The 25494-nt window shown below is 35.9% G+C and overlaps 1 protein-coding gene across 2 annotated transcripts in view; it reads left to right on the forward strand.

Annotated features, from left to right (window-relative positions):
* The window catches only part of LOC138743479 (ran-binding protein 17-like), a 726783-nt gene that overhangs the window by 105702 nt on the left and 595587 nt on the right, over nucleotides 1-25494 (forward strand). Inside the window, exons 1-4 of one of the 2 annotated variants that reach the window (XM_069898925.1) lie at nucleotides 9555-9769; nucleotides 15044-15209; nucleotides 21483-21556; nucleotides 25329-25448. In XM_069898925.1, coding sequence (XP_069755026.1) covers nucleotides 9686-9769; nucleotides 15044-15209; nucleotides 21483-21556; nucleotides 25329-25448 — 444 coding nt within the window. In that variant the 5' untranslated portion in view covers nucleotides 9555-9685. Of the gene's footprint in view, nucleotides 1-9554; nucleotides 9770-15043; nucleotides 15210-21482; nucleotides 21557-25328; nucleotides 25449-25494 lie in introns of those variants that run through there. The other variant, XM_069898924.1, reaches the window with a different exon arrangement.

Here is a 25494-nt window from a genome sequence, read left to right on the forward strand (position 1 = left end):
ACGTTGTAATTGCAGCTATAAATAGTTTTAATTTTTCATTGATAAAAGTGAATAAACATTTTCATAGCTTCACACTTCATAATGATGAGTACAATAAAGCATATTTTAAATGATAATGATACTCAACTTCAAACAAATATAAATGAATTAAATTGATAATAAATGATTAATAATGAATAATAATGATAAATTCAAAGAAAAGTTTCTTGAGAGCTCACGTCTCTTCCACAGTCATTCCAAGAATGAGAAGAAAACTCCTGGTCCACTTGGATATTATGACATATGATGTTATAGTAACTATGGTAACTCTACAAAACAATTAATCCTTAAAGGAAAAAGTGCAAAAAAACAACCATAAATCATAAATAAATGTTTTAACCTCTACATTCTAGCCTCTGATTATTATAATAGACATTAATGACTAATAATTATTACAGATACAAAAGTAAATATGGTAATTATGATTAGAAATCACAACTTTCTGCTTTCTGTAAAAGAGATATTTTAGTAATAAGACGATTTAAGTAACCAGTCTTGGTTTTAATCCGCCTTGTCAAAAGAAACTTTTTTTTGTCTCAAACTATTTCCGTGAATTTCCCCAACCCAACAACCAAGAATTTCTTGGTGCGGAATCATCTATGATAATTACAATGTCTTCACGTACAAAATTTCATTTAACTTTAGACCATTTTTGTCATTCTTGTAATAATGAAAGATATTCTTTAATCCATCTTTTCCAGAATAAATCCACAATAAACTGTACTGGTCTCCATCTGCGTCTTGCATGAATATCTCCTTTCTGAAATTGATCCGGAGGCATTAAAGGTTTAGATTTAAGAAGTAAGAGTTGATTCGGTGTAAGTTCCTCAATGTCATTCGAATCGATAGAAAGTTTAGTTATTGGATGACTATTTAAAATAGCTTCAAATTCTCTCAATACTATCTGAAGATTGTCATCCTTTAGCATTTGATTATTCAAAGTAATATTAGGAATTTTCTTGATTGATCTAATCATTCTTTCCCACACACCACCACGATGTAATCCTGTAGGCGGATTAAATATCCAATTAATTTCCTTTTGAATCATGAATTTGATGTTGATTCCAATTTTGAATTGTTTTATGTAACTCTAGTTGAGCTCCTGTAAAACTAGATCTATTATCAGAACATAACTCCTTCAGCTGACCACGCCTAACGATAAAACATCAAAGAACATTGATAAAACATTTTGTATCAAGCAATGATGCAATTTCAATATGAATTGCTCTCGTAATCAAACAAGAAAAAAATTACTCAGTATCAATTTTCAACACTTCCTCGTTTTATTTGTAAAGGACCAAAATAATCAACTCCCACATATATAAATGGGGGTTCATCAGACTAAACTCTGTTTTGTAGTAAATCTGCAATTTGTTGTTGTCCAGGTTTACCATTTGCACGTCGACAAATAACACATTTTGATATAATTCTTCTGATCAATGATGAAGCACCAAGCATCCAATATTTCTGGTTCAATTCTGATAATACGTGATTATGACCACCATATCCTATTTCCTCATGTTGAATAATCATTTCAGAAATATGAAATTCTTTAGCTAAGATGATTGGATGCTTCATTTATTCTGTCATTATTGTTTTTTCCAATTTTCCTCCTATTCTCAATACATAATTTACAAGAATAGGATTTAACTTGTAAACACAATTTGGCTTTGTAACAGAAAGAGGCAAAAAGAGCAAAGGAGATAAAGCATCTTGACTTGAATTGTGACATTCTACTTGTCAAAAGAATTCTAGGAGTGCAATAGTGTGTTCAATCTGATCTTTTCAAATTCAAAATTATTTTGATGGAATGACCTTTAATAAGAAGAGATTCTTTCAATCGTAAGGTCAATATATGATAATTTGGGGATATTGGCACCAATAGTATTAATTGATAAGAAAATTCTGCAAGAATTGTGCAGAAGAAAATTTGGATGGGATAAAGCTAATCCAGGGATGAATTGGATTGAAAGTCTTTAAATGTTAGAACATTTTGAAGTCAACAGATGTATTAAACCTGCAGACTGGAATTGCCACATTTGCTCAATTACACTATTTTGCTGATGCAAGCGTAGGTGGTTATGGTACTGTCAGTTATTTATTACTGCAAAATAATCAAGATCGAATACATTGTGGATTTGTAATGGGTAAAGCCAGTTGCCATACCTAATATGGAATTGACTGCCGCTACTATGGCGAGCAAAATGGACACTGTGTTAAGAAGAGAATTACAGATGGAGTTAACAGATTCTGTTTTGGTCTGATGGTACATCAGTACTTAAATACATTAATAACAAATCCATGAGATTCCATACTTTTGTGACTAACAGAATTGATGAGATTAAGAAGATTTTGCATACTAATCAATGAAGACTCATTGGATAATCCAGCTGATATGGCTTCACGAGGATCATAAGTTCAATCGTTTCTGAAAAGAGCCTCAAAATCCAGAAGAGTTGAAAGAATTTTCAATGGAGGATCCAGAAATCCAAAGCACTAACGTGAATACTATTCAAATATCTAAAGAGAATGATCCAATTATTCAATTAATTTGCTATCATTCTTCATGATTTCATTTGAAAGGTGCAGCAGCATGAATTCTTTGATTAAAAACGTTTTTACATCGTATCAAGAAAAAGAATCTGAAGTCTCGAAAGAATTGTTACCTAACAGTTGATGAGTTAATGAATGCTGAATTGGAGATAATTCATTTTTTTCAAAGGTGTTTGATAATGAGATATCAAAATTGAAGAAGAATCTAAATGTTACAAAAGCAAGTTGTGTTTATACATTATTCTTCTAAATGAGAGTATGAGGAAGATTGGAAAAAGTAATAATGCCAGAAGAAGTGAAACATTCAATTATATTAGCTGAGGAATTTCATATTTCTGAATTGATTGTTTGACATACATGAGAAAACAGGTCATGGTGGTTGTAATCCTGTTTTATCAGAATTATGGCAAAAATATTGGATATTGGTACTTAAATATTGATCAAAGCATATTAATTGTTGACATGCAAATACTAAACCTGAACGACAACAAATGACGGATTTGCCACAAGACAGTTAAACCCCTTTTTATATATGTGGGAATTGATTATTTTGGTCCTTAGCAAGTAAAATGAGGAAGAAGTGTTGAAAAATGATACGGAACTATTTTTACTTGTTTGACTCTGAAAGCAATTCGTATTGAAGTAGCATCATCATTTGATGCAGACTCTTTTATCAATGTTCTTCAACGTTTTATCACCATACGTTGTGATAAAATGGATCTAACTTTGCAAGAGCTCAATTAGAGTTACGATAAGCAATTCAAGATTGGAATCAACATCAAATTCATGATCCATTACTTCAAAAGGAAATTAATTAGATATTTAACCCACCTACAGGAGCACATCATTGAGGTGTATGGGAAAGAATGATTGGATCAATTAATAAAATTCTTATTTTCATTTTGAATGGTCAAATACTGAATAATGACAATATTCAGACAATATTGTATGAAATCAAAGCTATTTTAAATAGTCATCCAATAACAAAAATTGTCGATTCAAATGATATTGAGGCACTTAAACTGAATCATCTCTTATCTTAAATGTAAACCTTTAATGCCTTTGGGTCAATTTCAGAAAAAAATATACTTATACAAGACGCAGATGGAGGCAAGTACAGTTTATTGCGGATTTATTCTGGAAAAGATGGATTAAAGAATATCTTTCATTATTACAAAAACGGTCTAAAGCTAAATGCAATTTTGAATGCAGAGACATTGTAATTATCATGGACGATTAAACACCAAGAAATTCTTGGTTGTTGGGGAAATTCATGGAAACAGTTCGAGACCAAAAAAAGTTTCATTTGGAAAGTACGGATTAAAACCAAGACTGGTTACTTAAATCGACCTATTACTAAAATCTCTCTTTTACAAGAACCAGAAAGTTTTGATTTCTAATCGTACTTACCATATTTACTTGTGTATCTAATAATAATTATATTAGTCATTAATGTCTATTATAATAATTAGGGGCTGGAATGTAAACATTAAAACGTGTGATTTTTGATTTGTAGTTTATTTTGTGCCTATCCCTTTAGGAAAAATTGTTGTGTTACCATATTGACTATGACATCATATGTCATAATATCTGGACAGATGGAGAGCTTGTATCTTATTCTTCGTAGAATCTTGACAGAGATGTGAGCTTATTTTGTCTATTTCTGTTTTTATCTCCTTAAAGTTGAATATCGTTATAACATTATACAGTATGCTTTGTTTACTCATCGTTATGAAAATCTCAATGCAAAGTTATGCAAAATATTCATCTGTTTTATTAACAAATTAAAGCTACTTAAAGATTCATCTACAAAGTTTGGTTTATTGGATTGATAAGACAGTAATTCAGAATATCGTTACTCACATTTCTTTGAAGATGACACGTTGTGAAATTGGGAAATGTTAGAACTTAGAAAGTGTCGTCTATAGGGCCTGTCCAAATGCTTTTTAAACCACAATTTTATCTGCTTCCACCACCTCCTCCAGTAGCTCATTTCTGTGTATCCACCTCCCTTTATGTGGCAAAACTTGGCCCACTGATCTTTAATTTTCTCATCTAAAACCTGCATTCTCTAGTTCTGGATTCTCTGCAAAAAAGAATCAGACAAGCGGCCTTCTTGCACTGCTGCAGTATTTGAGGTGCATTATGTATACTCACAATGTTGTTAGGGAGAGTGTCACAATTTTGACCGAGTGACTGAAGGAATAGCAATATACAGTGAGAATGGTGTTGGAGGGCAACTTGTAGGTGATGGTATGCTATACTTTTGTTGCCTTTGTTGTTCCAACTGATGGAGGTGGTGGGTTTGGAAAGTGCTGACTAAAGATTCTTGGTGGGTTGTACCCGTGCATCCTGTAGATGGTACAAATTGATATTAGTGTTCTAGGGTGGCGAAGTGAGTGAATGGGTGCAGGCAGGGTGCCTACCAAGTGGCTGCTGTGTCTTGTGTAGCCAAAAGTCTTGTTGTTGAAGCTGCACTGATCTAGGCAAGTCAAGAGTGTACCATCACACTCCTGGCTTGATCTATGCAAATGGTGTACAGGCTTTGGGGAGTTGGGAGGTGAGTTACTCACCTCAGGATTCATAACCTCTGACCTGTTCTTGTAGCCACATTGCAGTTCAGTTCCTGGTCAGTGTATATCCCCCAGGATGTTAGTGGGGGAATACTACTGTGTATTTTGATGTATAAGTCGGGTCGTGAAATCCAATAAAACTCTTAAAATGGGGGTTGACGTATACTGGAGACTTCCACTGATGACCTGATGCTGTGAAGAGATGTGGTTGTGAGCTCCAACTAATTTGTTTATATTTCTCTGCTTTCTACTCGCTTTTAATTAACCAAACTGGTTAAAGTTTATTTTTAAGGCTGTCAATTACTACTAGAAGTCCTCTCATGCTGAGAGAGTAGCCAAAGTACCTAAATTTAAAACCATGAAAGAAAGAGGAGGAGGAGGAAGAAACTGAGATTGAACAGGACACTCTGACATTTCAAATGGCTCCCAAAATGATTGGAAAGCAGTCAGTGGATATTAACAAAGCTTTAAAAATGTGGGGCAAAGAAATTGAAAAGAAACTGATACAGTTTTAAACTCACTACTTCAAATAGAAGAACATCTGACTGCATTGGAAGCCAACGGTATCATGGTGAATATTAGGCTGAATAAACTTGAACAGCAAAATGATGCTTTGATTGCTGATAACAAAAAGTTAAAAGCTTGAGTATTGATATTTGAAGGACAGTCATCAAAATAATCTTCATATTTTAGGTCTGAAGGAGAATGTTGAAAAGGGTAAGCCATAGGTAAAGATTTTTTTTAAAGTTACTGACTGAATGGCTTGAAGTCAAAGTGGTTGGAAATGATTTAGTGCTGGAAAGAGCACACTGCTCCTTTAAAGAATTCTTCAGAATATCCTAGAACAGTTAGGCTTTCATCCTTATCAAAAAAAGAGCTAATCGTGAGAACTGTTTGTTCAAAAATAAATCTAACTTTTCAAAGTCTACATATTAGACGTGGAGGATTACTGCCCAGAGTAGTCGCTCTGCGCAAAGTCTACAATGAGGTAATGGCAGAGCTGTATAAACGATATCAAACCTGTCTTATTCTACCCAGTGAGATTGAGGATTACTCAAGGAGATCAGAAGATATTTCTATATTTACTGAAGAGGCTTGGAAATTTGTGAAACGAGTGACTGCTGAGGTACCGTTGACCTCAACGTCAAGATTAATGTACTTTTGATACTCGAAACTGGCTGATTTCAATTAAAAAAAATGGAAGATATTTATTTTCTCTCTCTTTCTTTGGTCTTCTGAAGTAACATGTTTGTATAAAGAAAGTTGCCATATCTGTTAAATATTTTTGATTTATATAATTAATCAATTACACATTAATAGTAGTAGAAGATATCTTTGGTGCTCTGAATTTTATTATTTCTGCTGGTTTAACTAATCATTGATTTCTCTGGGCACATGTGCCTAGAACTATGTTTGTTTTAATTTCGGGAGATGTATTTGCTTATATTTAAAAGTAATGTGAAACCATTTGATATGAAGTTATTCACTAGTTATAGATGGTTTGGTTGTTCAAAATTCTTTCTTTGGAAAATATATATTTTAACATTAAATGTTAAAAGTGTTATTTTACAGACCATCTGTTGCTAAATGAGTGGACTTGCACAAAAGAGAATTTGGAATGTTTTTCAGACACTAGCACATTGTTATCATTCTTTTGATATCTTTAGTCTTATTATAGGGAAGAAATAAAATACACTAAGTGTTTAGTTAGGAGTAGTAACAACAACAATGTAAACAATATGGGTTGCATCAGATTTTTTTTAACCAGTCACATTTTTTTTCAGTGACCTTAAAGGAGGGGAGGGCTGGCAGGATGGAATTTGTTTGGTTTTTCAAGGTATAAGGTTGTTATTACCAATTTACTTTTTCATCTTTTGTTTTGCAGCAAAGATTCACAGCTGTGGACTCTGAAGTAAAGATGAAACATGTCCAATGCATCTATTCATTTTGTTCTATACTATAAATTATTTGAATGATGGCACCTTTTAAAATTATATTGTAGAATGTGAAGGGACTTAATGGACCCATAAAAAGGAGAAGGGTACTTGCTCATATTAAACACTTAAAGGCAGGTATTACTTTCGAGAAACACACATTAAAAAGGCAGATGAAGATAGACTAATGTTTAAATAGGCAGGGCAATTTTACAATTCATCTTCAGAAGCTAAAATCAGGGGTATCTTCATTTTACTTCCCACAATAGCATCATAGTTGAAATGGGACACTATTATCTTCCTTACTGTTTTAGCTAATATTTATGCTTTGAATGTGGATGAACCAGCATTTTCTTCAAAAGAGTTTTGCCCTATTTCTGGATTTATCTAAATATTCATTAATTTCTGTGGGGATTTTAACTGTTGTCCAACAGTGTTAGACCATTCTTCAAACAGAAAGGTTAATCCCTCCAAATCAGCTTTGGCAAAGAGTCTTTCATAACCAATATAGGAGTGTCTGATGTATGGCAATTTTTAAATCCCAGTAGTAAGGATTTTTTTTCTCAAGTGTGCACTGTGCTTATACCAGCATAGACTTTTAAAATTGATAATCAGTTGATCAACATGATTAAATCATGCAAATATCAAGGCAATTATATCAGACCATGCTTTAGTAATTTTAAATTTGGAGTTTTCAGGTATTCCAAGTACTAAAAAACAGTGGTGATTTAATACCATATTACTTAAGAGCAAAGAATTTTTGACTTAAAAAAAAATTAAATTCAGTTTTTCCTTGATGGTAATTCAACCCCAGAGATTTCCAATTTGATAATCTGGGACAGAACAAAAGCCTACTTACATGGCAAATTATTTCATATACAGCTAGTATAAACAAAAAGATCAGGATAGAAAAAATGGATTTGATCAATCAGATTAAACAGATTGACCTACAATTTGCCCAAAGCAGACCTGGAGTTATTTAAGAAGAGAACTGAGCTCAAAACCAAAATTGATCTACTTTCCATTAGCCCAATTGAACAACAGATATTGAGAACTAAAAGTCAACTTTATATCCGTGGAGAGAAATCTGGCAAATTACTAGCCAATCAAAAGCTAGTTTGATTTAAAAAATATAGGATTTCTTTCCCTGATGGTATAATAACCACTGATCATTCTAAAATAAATGTCATCTTTAGATATTTCCATTTTAAACTTTACTCTTCTGAATTTAATAATGAATGTGATCTGATAAATGATTTTATAGATCATTTGGATATTCTGATGATATCCCAGAAAAACCAACAAAGTCAGGATGCTCCAATTTCATAAGAAGAATGGCAAAAAGCAATATCCTCTCTACAATCAGACCAGTATCCAGGTCCAAACAGATTTCTAGTGGAGTTTTAGAAATTATTCTCTCAACAAATTAATCCGCAATTAAACCTAGTACTGAACCATTCATTTTGAGAAGAGAAATTGCCTCCTTTAAGCGAGGCTGCCATTTCTATGATTTCTTAAAAAGGGAAAGATCCTGATAATTGTGGATCCTACAGACTGATTTCTTTACTTAATGTGGAGATGAAGATTTTATCGAAAATTTTAGCACATTTATTAGAGAATATATTTTTACCAGGAATAATTAAACCAAATGGGTTTTATTAAAAAAGATATTATTATCATAATATTTATAGATTAATGAATATTATATATTCTCCTTCTACTTACCCCTAATGACTGTTTTCTTTCTGCAGATGCTAAAAAAGCATTTGATAGAGTAGAATAGGTATACCTATTTGCCACTTTAGTAAAATTTAATTTTGGACTAGGTTTTATTCAATGGAAAAAATTTTATAGGCATCTCCGATAGCATCAATTCATACTAATTCTCAACAATCAAAGTATTTTTTAATTACAATGAGGCATGAGACAGGGTTTCCCCCAAGCCCTCTGCTTTTTGATTTTTGTGGTTGAACTGCTAGCAGTTGCTTGAGCAATTGAAGATTTTAGAGGCTTGTTATCTCTATATCCAGATGCCTGTGTCCACTCCAGAGATATCCATAACAAAGATATTGTCATTACTTGCACACTTTAGTAAACTCGCATGATATAAACTTAATCTGCATAAGTGCAAACTATTACCAGTAAAAGGCCCACTTACTCTATATTCTAATTATCCTTTTAAAATAATGAAAAATCAATTTAAATATCTTGGAATTATGATAACTAAGAATTTAAAAAACCTCCTTAAAGAAAACTTTGTAGTTTTATTTAATTAGACTAAAACAATAGTCTCTGGATCGTCACCACTTTCTCTCACTATAATAGGCTGTATTAATTTGATTAAAATGAATATTTTACCTAAATTTTTATATTTATTTCAATCATTAACAATTTTTATTTTGAACACTTACTTTGACATATTGTAATCATCTATTATATCTTATGGCAAGGAATGAAACCAAGAATAAATAAGTTATCTTCAGTGCACAAGAAATGATGGAGGACTGTTGTTACCTAATTTTAGATTTTATTATTGGGAAATGAACATAATGAATATGCTATTGTTCTTACAGTTTGATAATAGAGATGACTGCCTCAATTGGATGGTGTTATGGAGTCCAGAGGATCCCAAAAATCAGCAGAAATAGATACACACCACAACACAAAGGGGTACTTAAACAAAAGTAGTTTTTAATTATATTTGAACAAGAAAACAGAATTAAACTTTAACTTATTACTATCAACTTACTTAACCTACTTAATCCCCCCTCTAATACAAAGCGCAGGTGTGTGTAATGTGTATATAAGCTTAGAAAAGTTCTTTGGATCATAGTCCAATTTCACTGGTTGCTGGCAATTCTTGTACTGTACACAGAAGTTAGCATTAATAAAGTTCACCAGGCTTTGGTGCTTAGCAGGCAAATGGTTACCACTCAGGAGGGTTCTTGCTGGTTTTCAGAGCGATTCCTTTTCCAGGACATCCACAACTGATTCCTTCTCAATCAGTCTTGCTGACAAAACTAGCCCCCTTCAGGATTCTCCAGATGATCCTCTTTCTTTCAGGTCACCTTTCAGACAGTTCGACTTCTCCTTGGCTAGGCAATCTTCCGATGTTTGCCAGCTTGTCCCTTTGGAACTGATTTCTGTGTCTCTCTTTCTCTCTCTGCTCCCTCCCTCTCTGAGTGCAAAGCTTTTCTCCTCTCCCAGCAAAGATCACATGCTCTCCCAGGCATGCTGCTGAATGTTGCTACTTTGTTGCATTTTTGCAAAAAGCACTCTGCAAAATCTGTGTTTTAAAATTGTTTGTGTGCAACCTGCTCTAACAATCTTTCCAAACCACCTCTAAATACTCTGCCACAATGGTAACAAAATTGAAATCCCTTAAGAACATTTACTTATGGGTGGTATTGGGCTCACCTTTATCTCTCTCTATTCCAAAACTAACAAAATAATTTAATAATGAGACATAGATTGAAGATTTGGAGTCAATTTAGGAAACTTTTTGGAACTATGGTATTTATATTTACTAGTTGTATTCAACTTAATCGTTTATTCCAACCCACCATTTTAGATCCAAATTATGAAGAATGGAATCGTCTAGGAATTGAAACTTATACAATCTTTTTATCCAACAAAATTTTACATTTTTACAACAATTTATTCTACCAAGCAGAAACTTTTTTGGATATTATCAAAGTAGATATTTTATTCTTTCTAAACTTTCAGAATTTCTATATCTTCCCGATCCAAATTTAATTGATGAACTTTTTGAATTACAATTTGTACATAAAGGTATAATATTTGCTTTGTATTATAAAATATTGTTTAAAAAGTCTCTTTAATTATGATCAAAACTGAATGGGAGAATAATCTTAATATGTCTATTTCATAAGAAGATTGAATTTCAATTTTGTTTCTATGCGCTAGACACAGTCTGATTCAATTTAAAGTGGTGCAGAGAGTACTTTGTAAAGTTAAGCTCGCTCGAATCTACCCAGATATCAACTTATTGCCTGACAAATGTAAAAGATTTGAAGCCTCTTTGATACATATGTTTTCATTTTGTCCCAATTGAGCAGAATATTGGACAGCTATTTTCAGAATATTCTTGGCTATTTTTTGGAATCTATCTAAAACCATGTCTGTTAATTGCAATGTTTGGCTTCTCCAGTGATGTAAACGTATATTTAACATCTAACCAAAAACAGGTCTTAGCATTTTCTACATTACTAGCTAGAAGAGGAATATTGCTTAAATGGAAAGAGGACTTTCCGCCCACCTATAGGCAAGGGTTACTGGATATTATGTCATTTCTAAGTTTGGAAAAAAATCAGACAATGTTAGGAAGATTAAGATTTCTTTGGATAAGACTTGGGGTCCATTTATAGATTACTTTCATAATTGGAACGATCAAGGTGCAGGGATGCAGTAAATGGGCATGTTTCATCAGATTTCTAGAGGCCATTGCTCAATTTAAAGTCTGTTTGAATACCAATTTCAATTTTGGTGGATGGGGATAGATCTTTATATCAATCTTTTTTTTCCTTTTCTGTTTTACTATTCATTATATGTTTAAATTGGAATATGAGTCTATGTATTATTATTTCTATATGATAATAATACCAATCCAAATGCATATTATATTTAATTTACATGGACTTATAATGTATGATTGTTGATAAAATTCAATAAAAATCATTTTTAAAAACTTGTACGCCAGATATACTTTTTTAGACCTTAAATTCAGCTCAAAATCCAAACCGTGCCATCTCGGTGTATAGGTTAACCCATGAAAAAAAAAGATCCAGTATATCAGTTGACCCAAGAAAAGCAGATTCGACGTATAAATCGACCCTTGAAAAACTTTAAAAAAAAATCTGATTGCGACAGAATTTCATTGAGATTTTTATTGAAAGCAACAACACAAATTGTAGCCTTCAAAATTACTATTATTGTCTGAAAACAATACTTTTAGAACCCTTCAAAATCACTCTTTCTATCACCATCTGAGGCAAAGATGGTGGCAAGCACATCCATGCTCTCACTGTTTAAACAGTCATCATATGGGTCCCAGTCTGTTTCAGTTTCGTCCTCAGTGCCCCATAACAAATCATCTTTGGTGTCATCAATTGCATAAGAGATTCAACATTTTTTAAACAATTTTATCCCAGTCTCTTCTTTACCCTTGTCTCATGCCTTGAGCACGAAGTTGCACAGTACATTAAGCAATGCAGTATGCACTGTCCTGCCTTTTGTAAATGACTTTTCTGCACTTAACATCCATGTATTCCATTCTTTGAATGGGTTGTTCAAGCAGAAATCGAGAGGTTGCAATATAGACATCAAACCACCTGGGATAACTGCCATGTAAGTATGATATAGTGATAATCTTCTTTTAGACTTCTCAGTTAAGTGGCTACAAAACATATCCCAGACCTGCAAACTCTATTCTTTGCATAAACTGTCTGGCTGCCTGTCCCACACATTGTCTATCCATAGTTTTGCATAATTTCCCTCCATTTTCATGAAAATGTACAAAAATACCTGCAGGGAATTTTAGGTTCAATTTTGCATTTGAAGATTACCATGCTTCTTAACTTCGTCCTGTTGGCCAATCACGATTATATTATGGTAAACCTGGTCCTTTCAAGGCCTGTACTTCTGTTTTACACAGTTTTAACACCTTTCCATTCCACTGTTCTATTGCTTATCATGTCGAAATTCATGGGGTTTTTGTCCATATTTCCGATATTTGCCAATGCAAACTAGTGTTTCTACAGGTTACATATAATAAATTTGTAAAAACTTACAACTTTATGATCAAGATCTTTTGGTTGTTTCTAAGCAATTTTTGTTTTTTGTTGTAATACCAGGTTTTTTTTCTGTTCATGAAACGGTTGCACCAGCCTATTGTAGCCTTAAAATCATCACAGAGGTCTGGGTGCGACTTTGCCCAATGCAGTAAAAATGTTCTTATTTTATTTCGGGTGGCTATGTAGCAGTCTTGCCTTTGTTCTGTGACATGATTTTCCAACTGACCAGCAAGTAATTCCCTTTCTCAGTGAACATTGCCTTTTTGGTATTTTTCTCAAAGTCCCTTCTTTCTTCCTCCAGTCTCTTAGCAACTTCTCATGTACATCAAATGTTCTTGCATTAGCACAGTTGTTGGTTTTCTTGGCCATTTCTATCACTTTTAACTTAAAACTCACTTCATACTTTTGTCATGTGTGGCGTCGTGTTGATGGACTCTCTATGATAGCAATCACCGCCAACCAATTCCCAGCAGATCAATCTGCGTGATCTTTGGGAGTTGACGTATGTGCCCATTTCAGGCACTGTGATCTTCGGGGGTCAACTCGTACACTGATCAACTCAGGCATCCTGAAAATTGGGGTTGATTTATATGTTGGATATACCATAAAACCTTTAAAATGAGGCTGAAAAATGGGGGTTGACTTGTATGCCAAAATAAACAGTAATTCATTTATGAGGTGTAATGAGCCCAAGGGACCCCAAAACCCAGTAGCAATAGACATTCACCAAGACAAGTAGTCAACAAAACAAAAGTTGTTTTTAATCAACTTTAAACATGAAAATAGAATCAAACTTTAACTTATCTCTATACTTAACTAGCCCAAATGAACCCACTTCTAATTCTAAGTGCATGTGTGTGTAAATTTAAGAAAAGTTCTTTGGTTCACAGTTCAATCTCACTTCTCCTTCTTCCAAGTTCTCTGAATACAGGCAATTCTTATACTGTGCATAGGTAGGTTTGATAGTAGGAAACTTCCCCATTGCAGAGGCATTTAAAACCAGTGGACTTAGGTTCAGGCAAGGGATGATAGATCAGAGGGAATCTGAGGAAGAATCTTTTCACTGATAAGGTGGTTAGAATCTAGAATGCATGCCTTTGGGGATGATGGAGGTACTCTCACATTTGGGGAAATACCTAGACAAGTTCTCATATTGCCATGGCTTAGAAGGCAATGGATCAAGTGCTGGGAAATAGGATTAATATGTAGTTTATAGCTGATGGGTCTACTTCTGTACAGTATGATCTGTAATTGTTGATTCAGGTTCCTTTCCAAAAATACATTTGTTAACTGATTGGTGTAAAAACCCAATGTGATTATCTCACAGCCACTTTTGCTGATTCCAATATGCTGCTATGCTGGATTTAAGTATCTGGTTTACATAATCATTATGAATCACCACATTATGTAAAACATAACAGCACAGTACAGGTCCTTCAGCCCACGATGTTGTGCCAACCTATGGAAACCTACTCCACAACAATCTAATTTTTCTTTTCCTTTGCACTCGTATCCCTCCCTCTATTTTTCTTTCATTTCTATGACTATTAAACATCTTTTGAATGCCCCTATTGTTATAGCCTCAACCATCATTCCCAAGAATGCATTCCTGGCACTCACCATTCTCTGAGTAAAATAAGCTAAACTCTGACAATCTCTCCTAAACTTTTCTTCACTTGCCTTAAACTGATGTCCTCTGGTATTTGCCTCTTCTCTGCCCAACTCTGTATCCTGTCTATTATCCTGTTGTAAACTATAAGTTTATACATTATCCACAAAACCTCTAACCTTTGTATCATCTGCAACCTAGTAAACTTTATCTCAATCATTTTCAAAATCACAAACAGCAGGGTTCCCAGAACAGAACACTGCGGAATACCACTAGTTACCTGCAAAGTATTGTTAATTTGCAAAACTTTTTTTTAAACTTCTCTCCACCATTCAAACTTTCTTGCTCTTGAACATTCTGATTCTGACTAGATACTGGTCATTGATTAAAAAAAATCAAACTTAAAGTCATGTTGGCATGACAATGTTCAATGGTATCCTTATTCATGTTGTTAGATGTTAATTATAAAGATCTCTATGCTCCCCTTGCTGATATAGTTTTGAGAATATTCTTTTTGTTTAGGTTTTGGAAAAACCCTTAAACCTTCAGGATCAAACCCATCATGACCTGGTTATGCATCTCCTCAAACTTTCACAGAACTGCCTTAGTTTTGACTTCATTGGGAATGCAACTGATGAATCTGCGGATGATCTTTCCACTATACAGATTCCAGCCAATTGGAGGACAGGTGAGATGGGTTGAGAGGAAACATTAAGGAAAAATCTAACTATTTAAAGCAGCTGTCTTTGGAAGGAGTCTCAGTTTCAGTTATCCAATGGCAGAGAAACAAAATGAAAGCGCTGTTGGGCCATTCATGAGAAATTCAAAGTTCAGATTTATTGACAGAGTACATGCATTACATCACATACAATCCTGAGATTCTTTTACCAATGGCAGAGAAACAAAATGAAAGCGCTGTTGGGCCATTCATGAGAAATTCAAAGTTCAGATTTATTGACAGAGTACATGCATTACATCACATACAATCCTGAGATTCTTTTACCTGTAGGCCATGCAGAATTTCGACTTATCAGTAGTGCAAAAAACTACTTAAGATACGTATACAAAAGAGAGAAATGTTAGCACAATGACTATCCAGTACAGAAAATAAATATTCATTTTGGAAATGTACTTGCATTTTTTTTAAATATTCTATATTTGATTTTACAAAGACTCGCACAAATCCAATAAACTAAATTTTATATTCTACATAATATGATTTATAGAGTCCTTATTTTCCCCTCTCTATCCCTTAAATTATACAAATATAAAAATACAAAAATACAAACATACAAAAACCTACAAAGAAAATGATCCTCCTCGAAGCTAGGGACCTAAACATTAAATAAAAACACACTTTTACTGCACCTCATTTCATATTCTTAATCCTTTACCTGTTGGGACAGATTGTTTCTTATTGGGAGGGTGAGAGGGGTGTAAATTATATCTGTGCACCCATGTGCCTCAGATAAAGTTGCCACACTTCAACAAATGTGCTTTATCTCTTCTGCAAATTGTAGGTGATTTTCTTTGGGGAAATGCAACTCTATTTCCATATTTCATCGTGCGATATTTAGCTGGGAGTCAGACTTCAACCAAACGGTTATACACTTCCTGGCTACTGACAAGATGACTTTCACAAACTGAATTTGGTGGTTAAGCAATTACAATTATTTCTTAACTGTACTTCTCCAATGTCCCCTAGAAGATAAAACTCCATATCCTGTGAAAATCCACCTTTGTAATTTTTTTCAGAGTGTTCCCCAGGTCTTCCCAGAAGGATCTCATCCATGTACACAACCAGATGGAATGGACAAAGGTTCCTACCTCCACACCACACCTAAAGCACATTTCTGAGATTTCTGGCTTTGAGGTGTGTAATTTTATCAGTGTGAGTTATAGCTGATGCAATAAATTGTATTGCACCAGCATATGTCTGGCATTAACAATTCCTGTCAGGTTATTCAAACACAAATCTTCCCACCATTGTTCATCAATTGTTATGCCCAAGTCCGACTCCCATCTTTCCCTTGACTGATGTAAGCCCGGCTTCAGGCTTTCACTTTGGATTATGGAATGCATTCTAAAAATAAATTTACACACATTCCCCTTTCAAATTAGAGTTTCCATGTCACTACAGTCAGGCAGAGTCATTGTTGATCCCAATTTATCCCTCAGGAAAGATCTTAATTGCAGAAAGCACAAGAATGTTCTATTCGATAACTCACATTTACTCTTCAATTGCTCAAATGACATGAGCTGCCCTTGATAGTCCAATCTTCAATACACCTGATCCCCTTCCAGCACCAGGTGTTCAGGATTTTATTGCCCAGAGTCAAAACAGGTTGGAAAAAATTGTGATAAAATTAATTTGGGTTCCTATTGTAAAAAGAGGCTTTGGGTACAAGAGGAAGGAATTCACAATGAATCATAAAACAGTGATTTAGCCACAGCTGGAATATGGTATCCATTTTTGAACACTGTATTTTAAGAGGCCTTTGAATGGGTGCAGAGATATTTAATAGATAATTCAATTGAATAAAGCTGTAGTTCTTGTGTTTTGGGCACAGAGGACCCCAAAACCCAGCAGCAATAGAAATTCACCAAGACAGATAGCTACTTAAACAAAAGTTGCTTTTAATTGTCTTTAAACATGAAAACAGGATCAAACTTTAACTTCTTACTATTAACCTACTTAACCCCCTTCTAATTTTAAGCCCACGTGTATGCAATGTGTATATGTTCAGAAAAGTTCTTTGATTCACAATCCAATCTCATTTCTCACTCCTCCAAGTTCACTGATATCAGGCAATTCTTATACTGTGCACAGAATTTAACATTTATGAATTTTCACCAGGCTTTGGTGCTTGAAAAGTAAATGGTTACCGCTCAGGAAGATTTTTGTTGGTTTTCAGAGAGATTTGTTGCTCATTGGACACAAACTGATTCCTTCCGATCAGCCACATCAGTATCTTGCCGAAGAAACTTGCGGCATCGGGGTTTTTGCAGATGATAACCTCTTTCTTTCAGGTCATCACAGTTCCTTTTTGTTTCCCTTATTTTGCACTACTTATACAGCCGAAACATACAGGCAGCCATCTCCTCTTGTATGGACCACAAGAGCTTTGTACAGGCAAAACTAAGAACTCACAACTCCTCTTCAAAATGGGATTTTTCCACAAGCTTGCCAGCTTCTCTCTCTCTCTCTCTCTCTCTCTCTCTCTCTCTGAGAAAACCACATGATCCTTTTAGAATAGCAAACTGTGTTGAGACAGACTGTGACACCAGAACCAATCTTCTGAGTCTGTTTATCTGTTGCTTTCCAAAACAATAATCCACATCATGTCCTATTAACACCTACTTGTGAAAACTCTATAGGCATTCTTCAAAGTTTTTGCAAAGGCACTTGGAGCCTGGACTGTCTGGCTTGAGCAGAGCTCTGGTATTTTAAATTAGATCTGTGTTGTGAAGTGTTTGTTTGTGATCTACACTAAAAAAAACCTGCCACAATCTCCTTTAAAACATATCTACATACAATATAAAATATAATGTAATCTGTCACACTTGGAATACAAGATGTTGAAAGGACATTTGAGAAAGGTGTTGAAAATCACGAAGCATCAAGTTGGAGTTGTTCAGAAATTATTCCAGTTAACTTATGGGCCAAGAATCAAGGTCATATAATTAAGTTGATTGGCAAGAGAACTATAGTGATAAGTGAAAACATTTTTTGTTTTGGTGATGTTTTGAATCTGGACTCCACTACTAGATGAAGTGGTGGAAGCAGATTTATTAGTGGGCTTCCAAAGGTGACAGGATATTTATTTGAAAGGGCACAAAATGGGATGTGCTGGATTGCTCTTTGACAGACAAAGATTCAGTGGGATTCATGGGTCCCTGTTGTTCTGGAGCCTTGTTGGTCAAATCACGCTCATCTGTGCATTGACTGCCTTCAGTTATTGAGGATTTGTGAGTAACACAAGATTTTATCAACATTAGCAAACATACCTATGTCTGACCTACTCAGGCGAAATGCACAGTTGATGAAATAAGGTGACTGGGCCTTGGGTACTGACTAGTTGATCTCTTCTGGCAGTAACATGAGACTGAGTGGAATTAATGGTCTCTAACAATCAAAACCATTTCCTTTGTAGGTGTGACAAGTCAGCAGAGAATTTCACCTAGATTCCTGCTGATCCAATATTTACTAAGATTCCACAAAATCACATTTGATTAGATGCTGCCAAGTAAGGAATTCTCACATTGACTTTGAAATCTTACTCTTCTGAGAGTCTTTGAACCAAGATTATGACAAGATCTAGAGACAAATGAATCTAACAGAACTGAACGTAGGTGAGAGTAATTGTGGAGTAGGTGTTGTTTGATTGTGTTGGCAAGTCACCTCCAATCACTTAGAATTAGAAATAGATTGAATGAAGTGGGTGGATGGGATTTATTTTGCATTTTGTGGGCTGATCATAGCTGAGTAATTTTGGACATAGAAGTAGAATTGTTAATGAAGCTAAAGACTGGTTTTAGAGTACATGCCTTTTGGATATTGTTCAGACTCAGCTAATGTACTTTGCACATACCCAGTTTTAAACTGCTGAACATAATACATCCTGTCAGGATGATGGCAGTGCCACACAACACAATGAGCAGTGTATTTGGTGAGGCATGTCTTTTATGACCATAATGACTTATTAGAGGTCATTCCTTCCACTGTTGTGTAGTGGTTCACTCAATGCCAATTGCACACTCAAGTCAGGGATAACAAGAAAGATTTAAAGTTAGATCTTATCACCCCAATGACAGCATTTACTGCATTTTTCCATGCAAGTCAAAATAAGGGCAACTTTGTTGGCACAACGGTTAGCTCAATGCCTTTACAGTGCCAGTGATTTCGGGACCGGGGTTCAAATCCCGTGCTGTCTGTAAGGAGTTTCTGCATTCTCCCAGTGTCTCTGTGGGTTTTCCTCAGAGACTCTGGTTTCCTCCCACTGTTTGAAACATACTGGGGGTGAAGATTAATTGGGTCTAAATTGGGTAGCATGGACTTGTAGGCCAAACTGACGTGTTACTGTGCTGTATATCTAAATTTAAAATTTTAAAAATCCTGGTTTCCAGAGCTAGGCCTTAGCTGGTAACAGCATCATAACTTATCAGTTCTTCTCCCTTATTGATGTTCCCTTAGCGTCAAAGTTCACACAGCAGAGAAGAGGCCCTTCTGCCCAACTAGTCCAGGCTGACCATTAACATTCTTGGCTAATCCCATTTGTCTGCATTTGCTCCGTCTTCCTTAAGCCTCTCTTACCCATGTCTGCCCAAATGTTTTTTGTATGTTCCTGCTTCTACTGTTTCCTCTGGACTACCATTTGAATGAAATAATGGCTTCTCGGGTCTCTCAAACCTTCCCCATCTCAAATTAAATCCATGCCCTCCAATTCTAGAATCATCTAACCTATGAAAAAAAGACTGTGTTCATTCACTTTATCCATTGCCTTGATTTTATAAACCTCCAGAAGATCACCCCTGAGTCTCCTTTGCTCGAGGGAATAAAGACCCAACCTATCCAACCTCTCCCTATAACTCAACCCTTCCAGTCCTGGCAACATCCTAGTGAATTTCCTCTTCACCCTTTCCAAATAATTAATGTCATAGAATTCATTAAGGCAGCATGATGATCTGAAGGCTATTCTTCTTGGGCTTGTTTATTTACTTGCAATGGTACAAATGAAGCTGTTCCATTCAAATAATGGGTTGCCAGGAGAATAATAGCTGGAGTTTTCAGTCTTTTAAAATACTTTTGTTGTCAAGGACATTTACAAACACAAATATAATGATAGCTTTGACAGTTGGAGAGCCTTGGTGGAGTATAAAAGCTATTTCGTGAGCCAGCTGTCACACTGAAGTATTGGGAGCAGTGTGTTCAACAGTAGATGACATTCAGTAGCAGACACAGAATGGTTCTGAGGCATTAATATACAGGGAAAGTAGGGCTTGGATCATGTTTGGTATCATGTTCTGAAACTATGCTATCCTTAATCAGTCCTTTCCTTTCTTAAAGAACATAAATTCTGTCTATTGGAATTTTTTCCAATAATTTCCCTAGCACTGATGCAAGAGTCATTGGTGTGAAATTCCATATCTTATCCATGCTGGCATTTTTAAATAAAAGAATGATATTACCCACCCTCCAGTCTTCTCGTACCTCGCCTATGGCTAATGAAGATGCATAAATGCCCAACAGAACCTCGGCAACATCCTCCCTTGTTTCTTACAGCATTCTGGGATGGATTTTATCCTCCCAAAGGATTTATCTAACCTCATGTATTCTACAATATCTAACAACTCCACCTTCTTAATGATCAACATAATCAACTCCTGAACCCACTATTCTCACAATCCATTGAGATGAGGTATTCATTCAAGATCTAGCCACCTTCTTAATGATCAACATAATCAACTCCCGAACCCAGTATTCTCATAATCCATTGAGATGAGAAGTATTCATTCAAGATCTAGCCAACGTCCCTTGGCTCTACTTACTGATTGTTGCTTTGGTCTCGAAGCTTAAGTGAGAATTGAACCCCAGATGTGGAATAATTACTCTTGGTGATGAATTTTATTGGATTAACAGCCAGAGTTTTGGATAATTAATCCAGTGACATGGATTCAAATTCCATATGTTAGCTGGGAACCTTAAAACTAATTAAAGAGGTAGAAGTCAGCCATGATCTTGTCAATATTGGAGCAGCCTCAAGTGGTTTAATGGCCTCCTCTTGTAATTTCTTGTCCTGATTTCCTTTTTCTGGAAAAATGTATAATGTTAATTTTTGGACTCTCATCAGTGAAAAGATAAACTACAAATCCAAAAATGCTAAATGACATAATAATTTTAATTGATTATATTTCAGTTTTAAATCTTATTGATATTATTTTGCATTTTCAACTTCTACAGTTTTACTGGATATGTCAACATTGAAACTCTTTTTTGATCTCTATCACTACAGCCCTTCTTCACTTTCTCCATTGGTAAGTTGTGTTGCATAAGTTTGGTTATAAATTGAAACATATTTACAAAGCTTAGCTCACAAAATAGCTCTGTTGAGTAGGATTTACTTACTTTAGGGGATACAAGTATGAATCTGGGCAACTCTGTTGAAATAATTGTTTTTTCTGTCCAATAGCAAAAGGGGCCCTGTTTATATTGTTTGGACTGGATACATCCTGTTCATTGTACTTCTCAATCCACAGCTCAAAATCCGCTTCAATTTGACAGTAAATTGCAGTCTCTCTGAGACCACAGGATGAAGCAGTTTAGATTTGTATGGCAATTGTTTTTGCAATAGAGGGTGAAGAAGACCGCAGAGCCCACCTCACTGACAAAAGGCAAAGGAGGAAAAACCCAACCCCAACCAACCAATTTTCCCCTGCAGCCGCTGCAACCGTGTCTGCCTGTCCCGCATCGGACTTGTCAGCCACAAACGAGCCTGCAGCTGACGTGGACTTTTACCCCCTCCATAAATCTTCGTCCGCGAAGCCAAGCCAAAGAAAGAAAAGAGGGTGTGGCACATTGTCTTTGGCTTGGCTTCGCGGACGAAGATTTATGGAGGGGGTAAAAAGTCCACGTCAGCTGCAGGCTCGTTTGTGGCTGACCAGTCCGATGCGGGACAGGCAGACACGATTGCAGCGGTTGCAAGGGAAAATTGGTTGGTTGGGGTTGGGTGTTGGGTTTTTCCTCCTTTGCCTTTTGTCAGTGAGGTGGGCTCTGCGGTCTTCTTCAAAGGAGGCTGCTGCCCGCCAAACTGTGAGGCGCCAAGATGCACGGTTTGAGGCGTTATCAGCCCACTGGCGGTGGTCAATGTGGCAGGCACCAAGAGATTTCTTTAGGCAGTCCTTGTACCTTTTCTTTGGTGCACCTCTGTCACGGTGGCCAGTGGAGAGCTCGCCATATAATACGATCTTGGGAAGGCGATGGTCCTCCATTCTGGAGACGTGACCCATCCAGCGCAGCTGGATCTTCAGCAGCGTGGACTCGATGCTGTCGACCTCTGCCATCTCGAGTACCTCGACGTTAGGGGTGTGAGCGCTCCAATGGATGTTGAGGATGGAGCGGAGACAACGCTGGTGGAAGCGTTCTAGGAGCCGTAGGTGGTGCCGGTAGAGGACCCATGATTCGGAGCCGAACAGGAGTGTGGGTATGACAACGGCTCTGTATACGCTTATCTTTGTGAGGTTTTTCAGTTGGTTGTTTTTCCAGACTCTTTTGTGTAGTCTTCCAAAGGCGCTATTTGCCTTGGCGAGTCTGTTGTCTATCTCATCAGATGCAAGGCACATTGTAGGATGAGAGTAAATGCTCTTCATCTGACTGTGGATTATGTAAAATAGGAATGCAGAGCTGATGTTGGCATTTTTGCATAGATAATGTTCTTTTTGGCGTTCAGAACCACAGCAAGTTTGAAGCATCAGTTTCATAAAGGATTTATTCTTGATGTTCATTTTCAAACCTTAAAATTTGACTTTAAAACTCAGTCAATTATCATTTGGCCTCATTGTTGTTTTGTAGTGGGAAGGAAATGGGCCCAGTTCATCTTTTGCTAGTTTTCCTTCAATATTGCTGAATAGTGGGGCCCAGCTAAAAAAATTGTTGTCTTCATTCTCTGTTAACTGTCAGACAAAGTTAAAGATTGGCTGGGTGCCATGTCAGTAAGACTTTTGAACCAGGCTCCAACAAGAGGGCAGGGAGGGTAAAATTAGAAAAAAATTGTGTTGGCTGTAGAACTATAGAACACATCAGCACAGAAATGAACCCTTTGGCCTATCTAGTCCATGCCAAACTCTTGTGCCTCGTAGCATCAACCTGTGCCTGGCCTCCATACTCTTTCTATCCATGTACCTATCCAATATTTTCTTAAATGTCAAAATCTAAATCACATCCACCATATTTGTTGGCAGGTTGTTCCACACTTTCACCACCCTCTGAGTGAAGAAGCTCCCATTAAAGTTCTCCTTATACATTTTACCTTTCACTGTCAATCCATATCGTTTAATTGTTGTGTCATACAACCTTAGTTGAAAATACCTGTTTACTTTTACCCTATCTATACTCATAATTTTGTAGACTTCTATCAAATATCTCATTCTCCAATGGTCTAGGGAATTGGGAGACTCAGATGTCAGCAAGGAGATTGGATTTCAAGTCAGAGTGCGATGAGAGTATGAGGGTTTTGGAGCCGAGAGCAAGAATTGGAATGATTAGGGTGAGGAAGACTGGAAGGATTTGGGGGGTGCCGGAGTGCAGAGGAAATATTTAGCTAGAAATAGCACACAACTGGAAAAATGCTTTTAGCATCTAATACTCTTTCCCTCCCTTCATCTATAAAATCAGATTTAAAATGATGGTTCCATTCAAGACATTCAATCATTTTGTTTTCACAATATTTGTACTACCATTGAAATCTTAAGCAAGTAGGTTGGAGTTTTCCACACTTTGACGGGACTCAACCATATCAAGGAAGTTTATGCTTATCTAAGATTTCCCCAAAGTTGTTAAGCTGAAGGATAGTTGTTACCAAGATGAAACAGGTTAATAATTCCATTAACCATTGATGGAGGGTATTCCTGATAGTTGTCCTTGTGTGTCTGAAGAAGAACATATGTTCTGTGTGCTTACATTTCTTCTGAGAATTTATAAGCATTATCATAATTGTCCATTTTTACATAGACAATACAAATCTAATAGCTTGCATTTTCTTGGCAAATTGTCAGTTGGTACTTATCCAGTTAATTACTTTTGATAAGTTCATAAGCAGTCAAAGACAGTTAATTTGCAGAGAGCAACATATTGGAAGTAACAAATAAGATGGATGATGTGTTAAATATTTTTAATGCTGCTAATTGAGGAAAAAATATTAATGGTAGGTTGGGCAGTACTGAACAGAATGGAAAGGTGTCATTTGATTCCTGCTAGTAATGATCCTTGACATTACAGCCAGTCAGTAGGTGCTTTCAAATTGCAGCCCTCTAGGTGAGATTACTGGGTTATGTGTGCTTCCTGCACCTTTCAAATAGCAGCCTAACCTACCTGTTAAATCACCAACCTGGCAATTTAAGGGGAACCCACCCCTGCGATAACATGATAAGTGACACGTCATGCAGCAACAGGGAATCAATCCCCTGTTCCCGGTGCTCGTTCTGTTCCCTTTCTGTTCCAGAGTTACCGGGTAAACCATTTCCCCTTTCAAATAGGTGGAGGAGAACACCCGGGTAAGTTTTACTGCGTTCCCTGACCACCTCCGAGGTATGTCTGCGACCCAGATGGATTTTGACCTGGCTTACCCAGTTTGGCCCTTTCATCCTAGTAAATTTCCCAGTTAACCTCATTTTACAAGGCAATTTGAAAGGGCCAAGTGATTTCAACAGATCTCTATGCATTGAACTCATGCACAAATGTACTTTTTTCTTTGCTATTACTTAGTTGGATGGAAGGATTGAATTCCCATGTCGACTGTTCTGCAACTCAGCAATATGGCATGGAAGTGATGACAGAAAATTGGTTGTAAATTATTACAGGAAAAATGAACTCTCAAAGATTTATAATTTGCAGAGGAAATTGTACCAAAGTAAATGGAAGCTTTTTCACTCACTGTTGAGTTGAAGACTTAAGATGCTTACCTTGTTTGTAAATGAATTCTAGTAATGAATAATTGATATCCTGTTGCTCCAAGAGCAGCAAAAATTGGGAGCTTTGAAGTTTATTGAAATTTATTCTTGAGTCTCATTATATTGTACCATTATTTTGCAGGTACTTTCCTGTTTATCCCAGCTGGCTTCATTGAGGAGGTCAGTATTTAATAACACAGAACATGCGACGTATCTTACTTGCCTCATGAAAGGAGTTCAGCGAATACTTGAAAATCCTCAGGTATTTGGCCAGAAATTTGCTTTGCAGAAACAATACCATTGTGATG

The sequence above is a fragment of the Narcine bancroftii genome, chromosome 9 (assembly GCF_036971445.1).
Source record: "Narcine bancroftii isolate sNarBan1 chromosome 9, sNarBan1.hap1, whole genome shotgun sequence".
NCBI lineage: Eukaryota > Metazoa > Chordata > Chondrichthyes > Torpediniformes > Narcinidae > Narcine > Narcine bancroftii.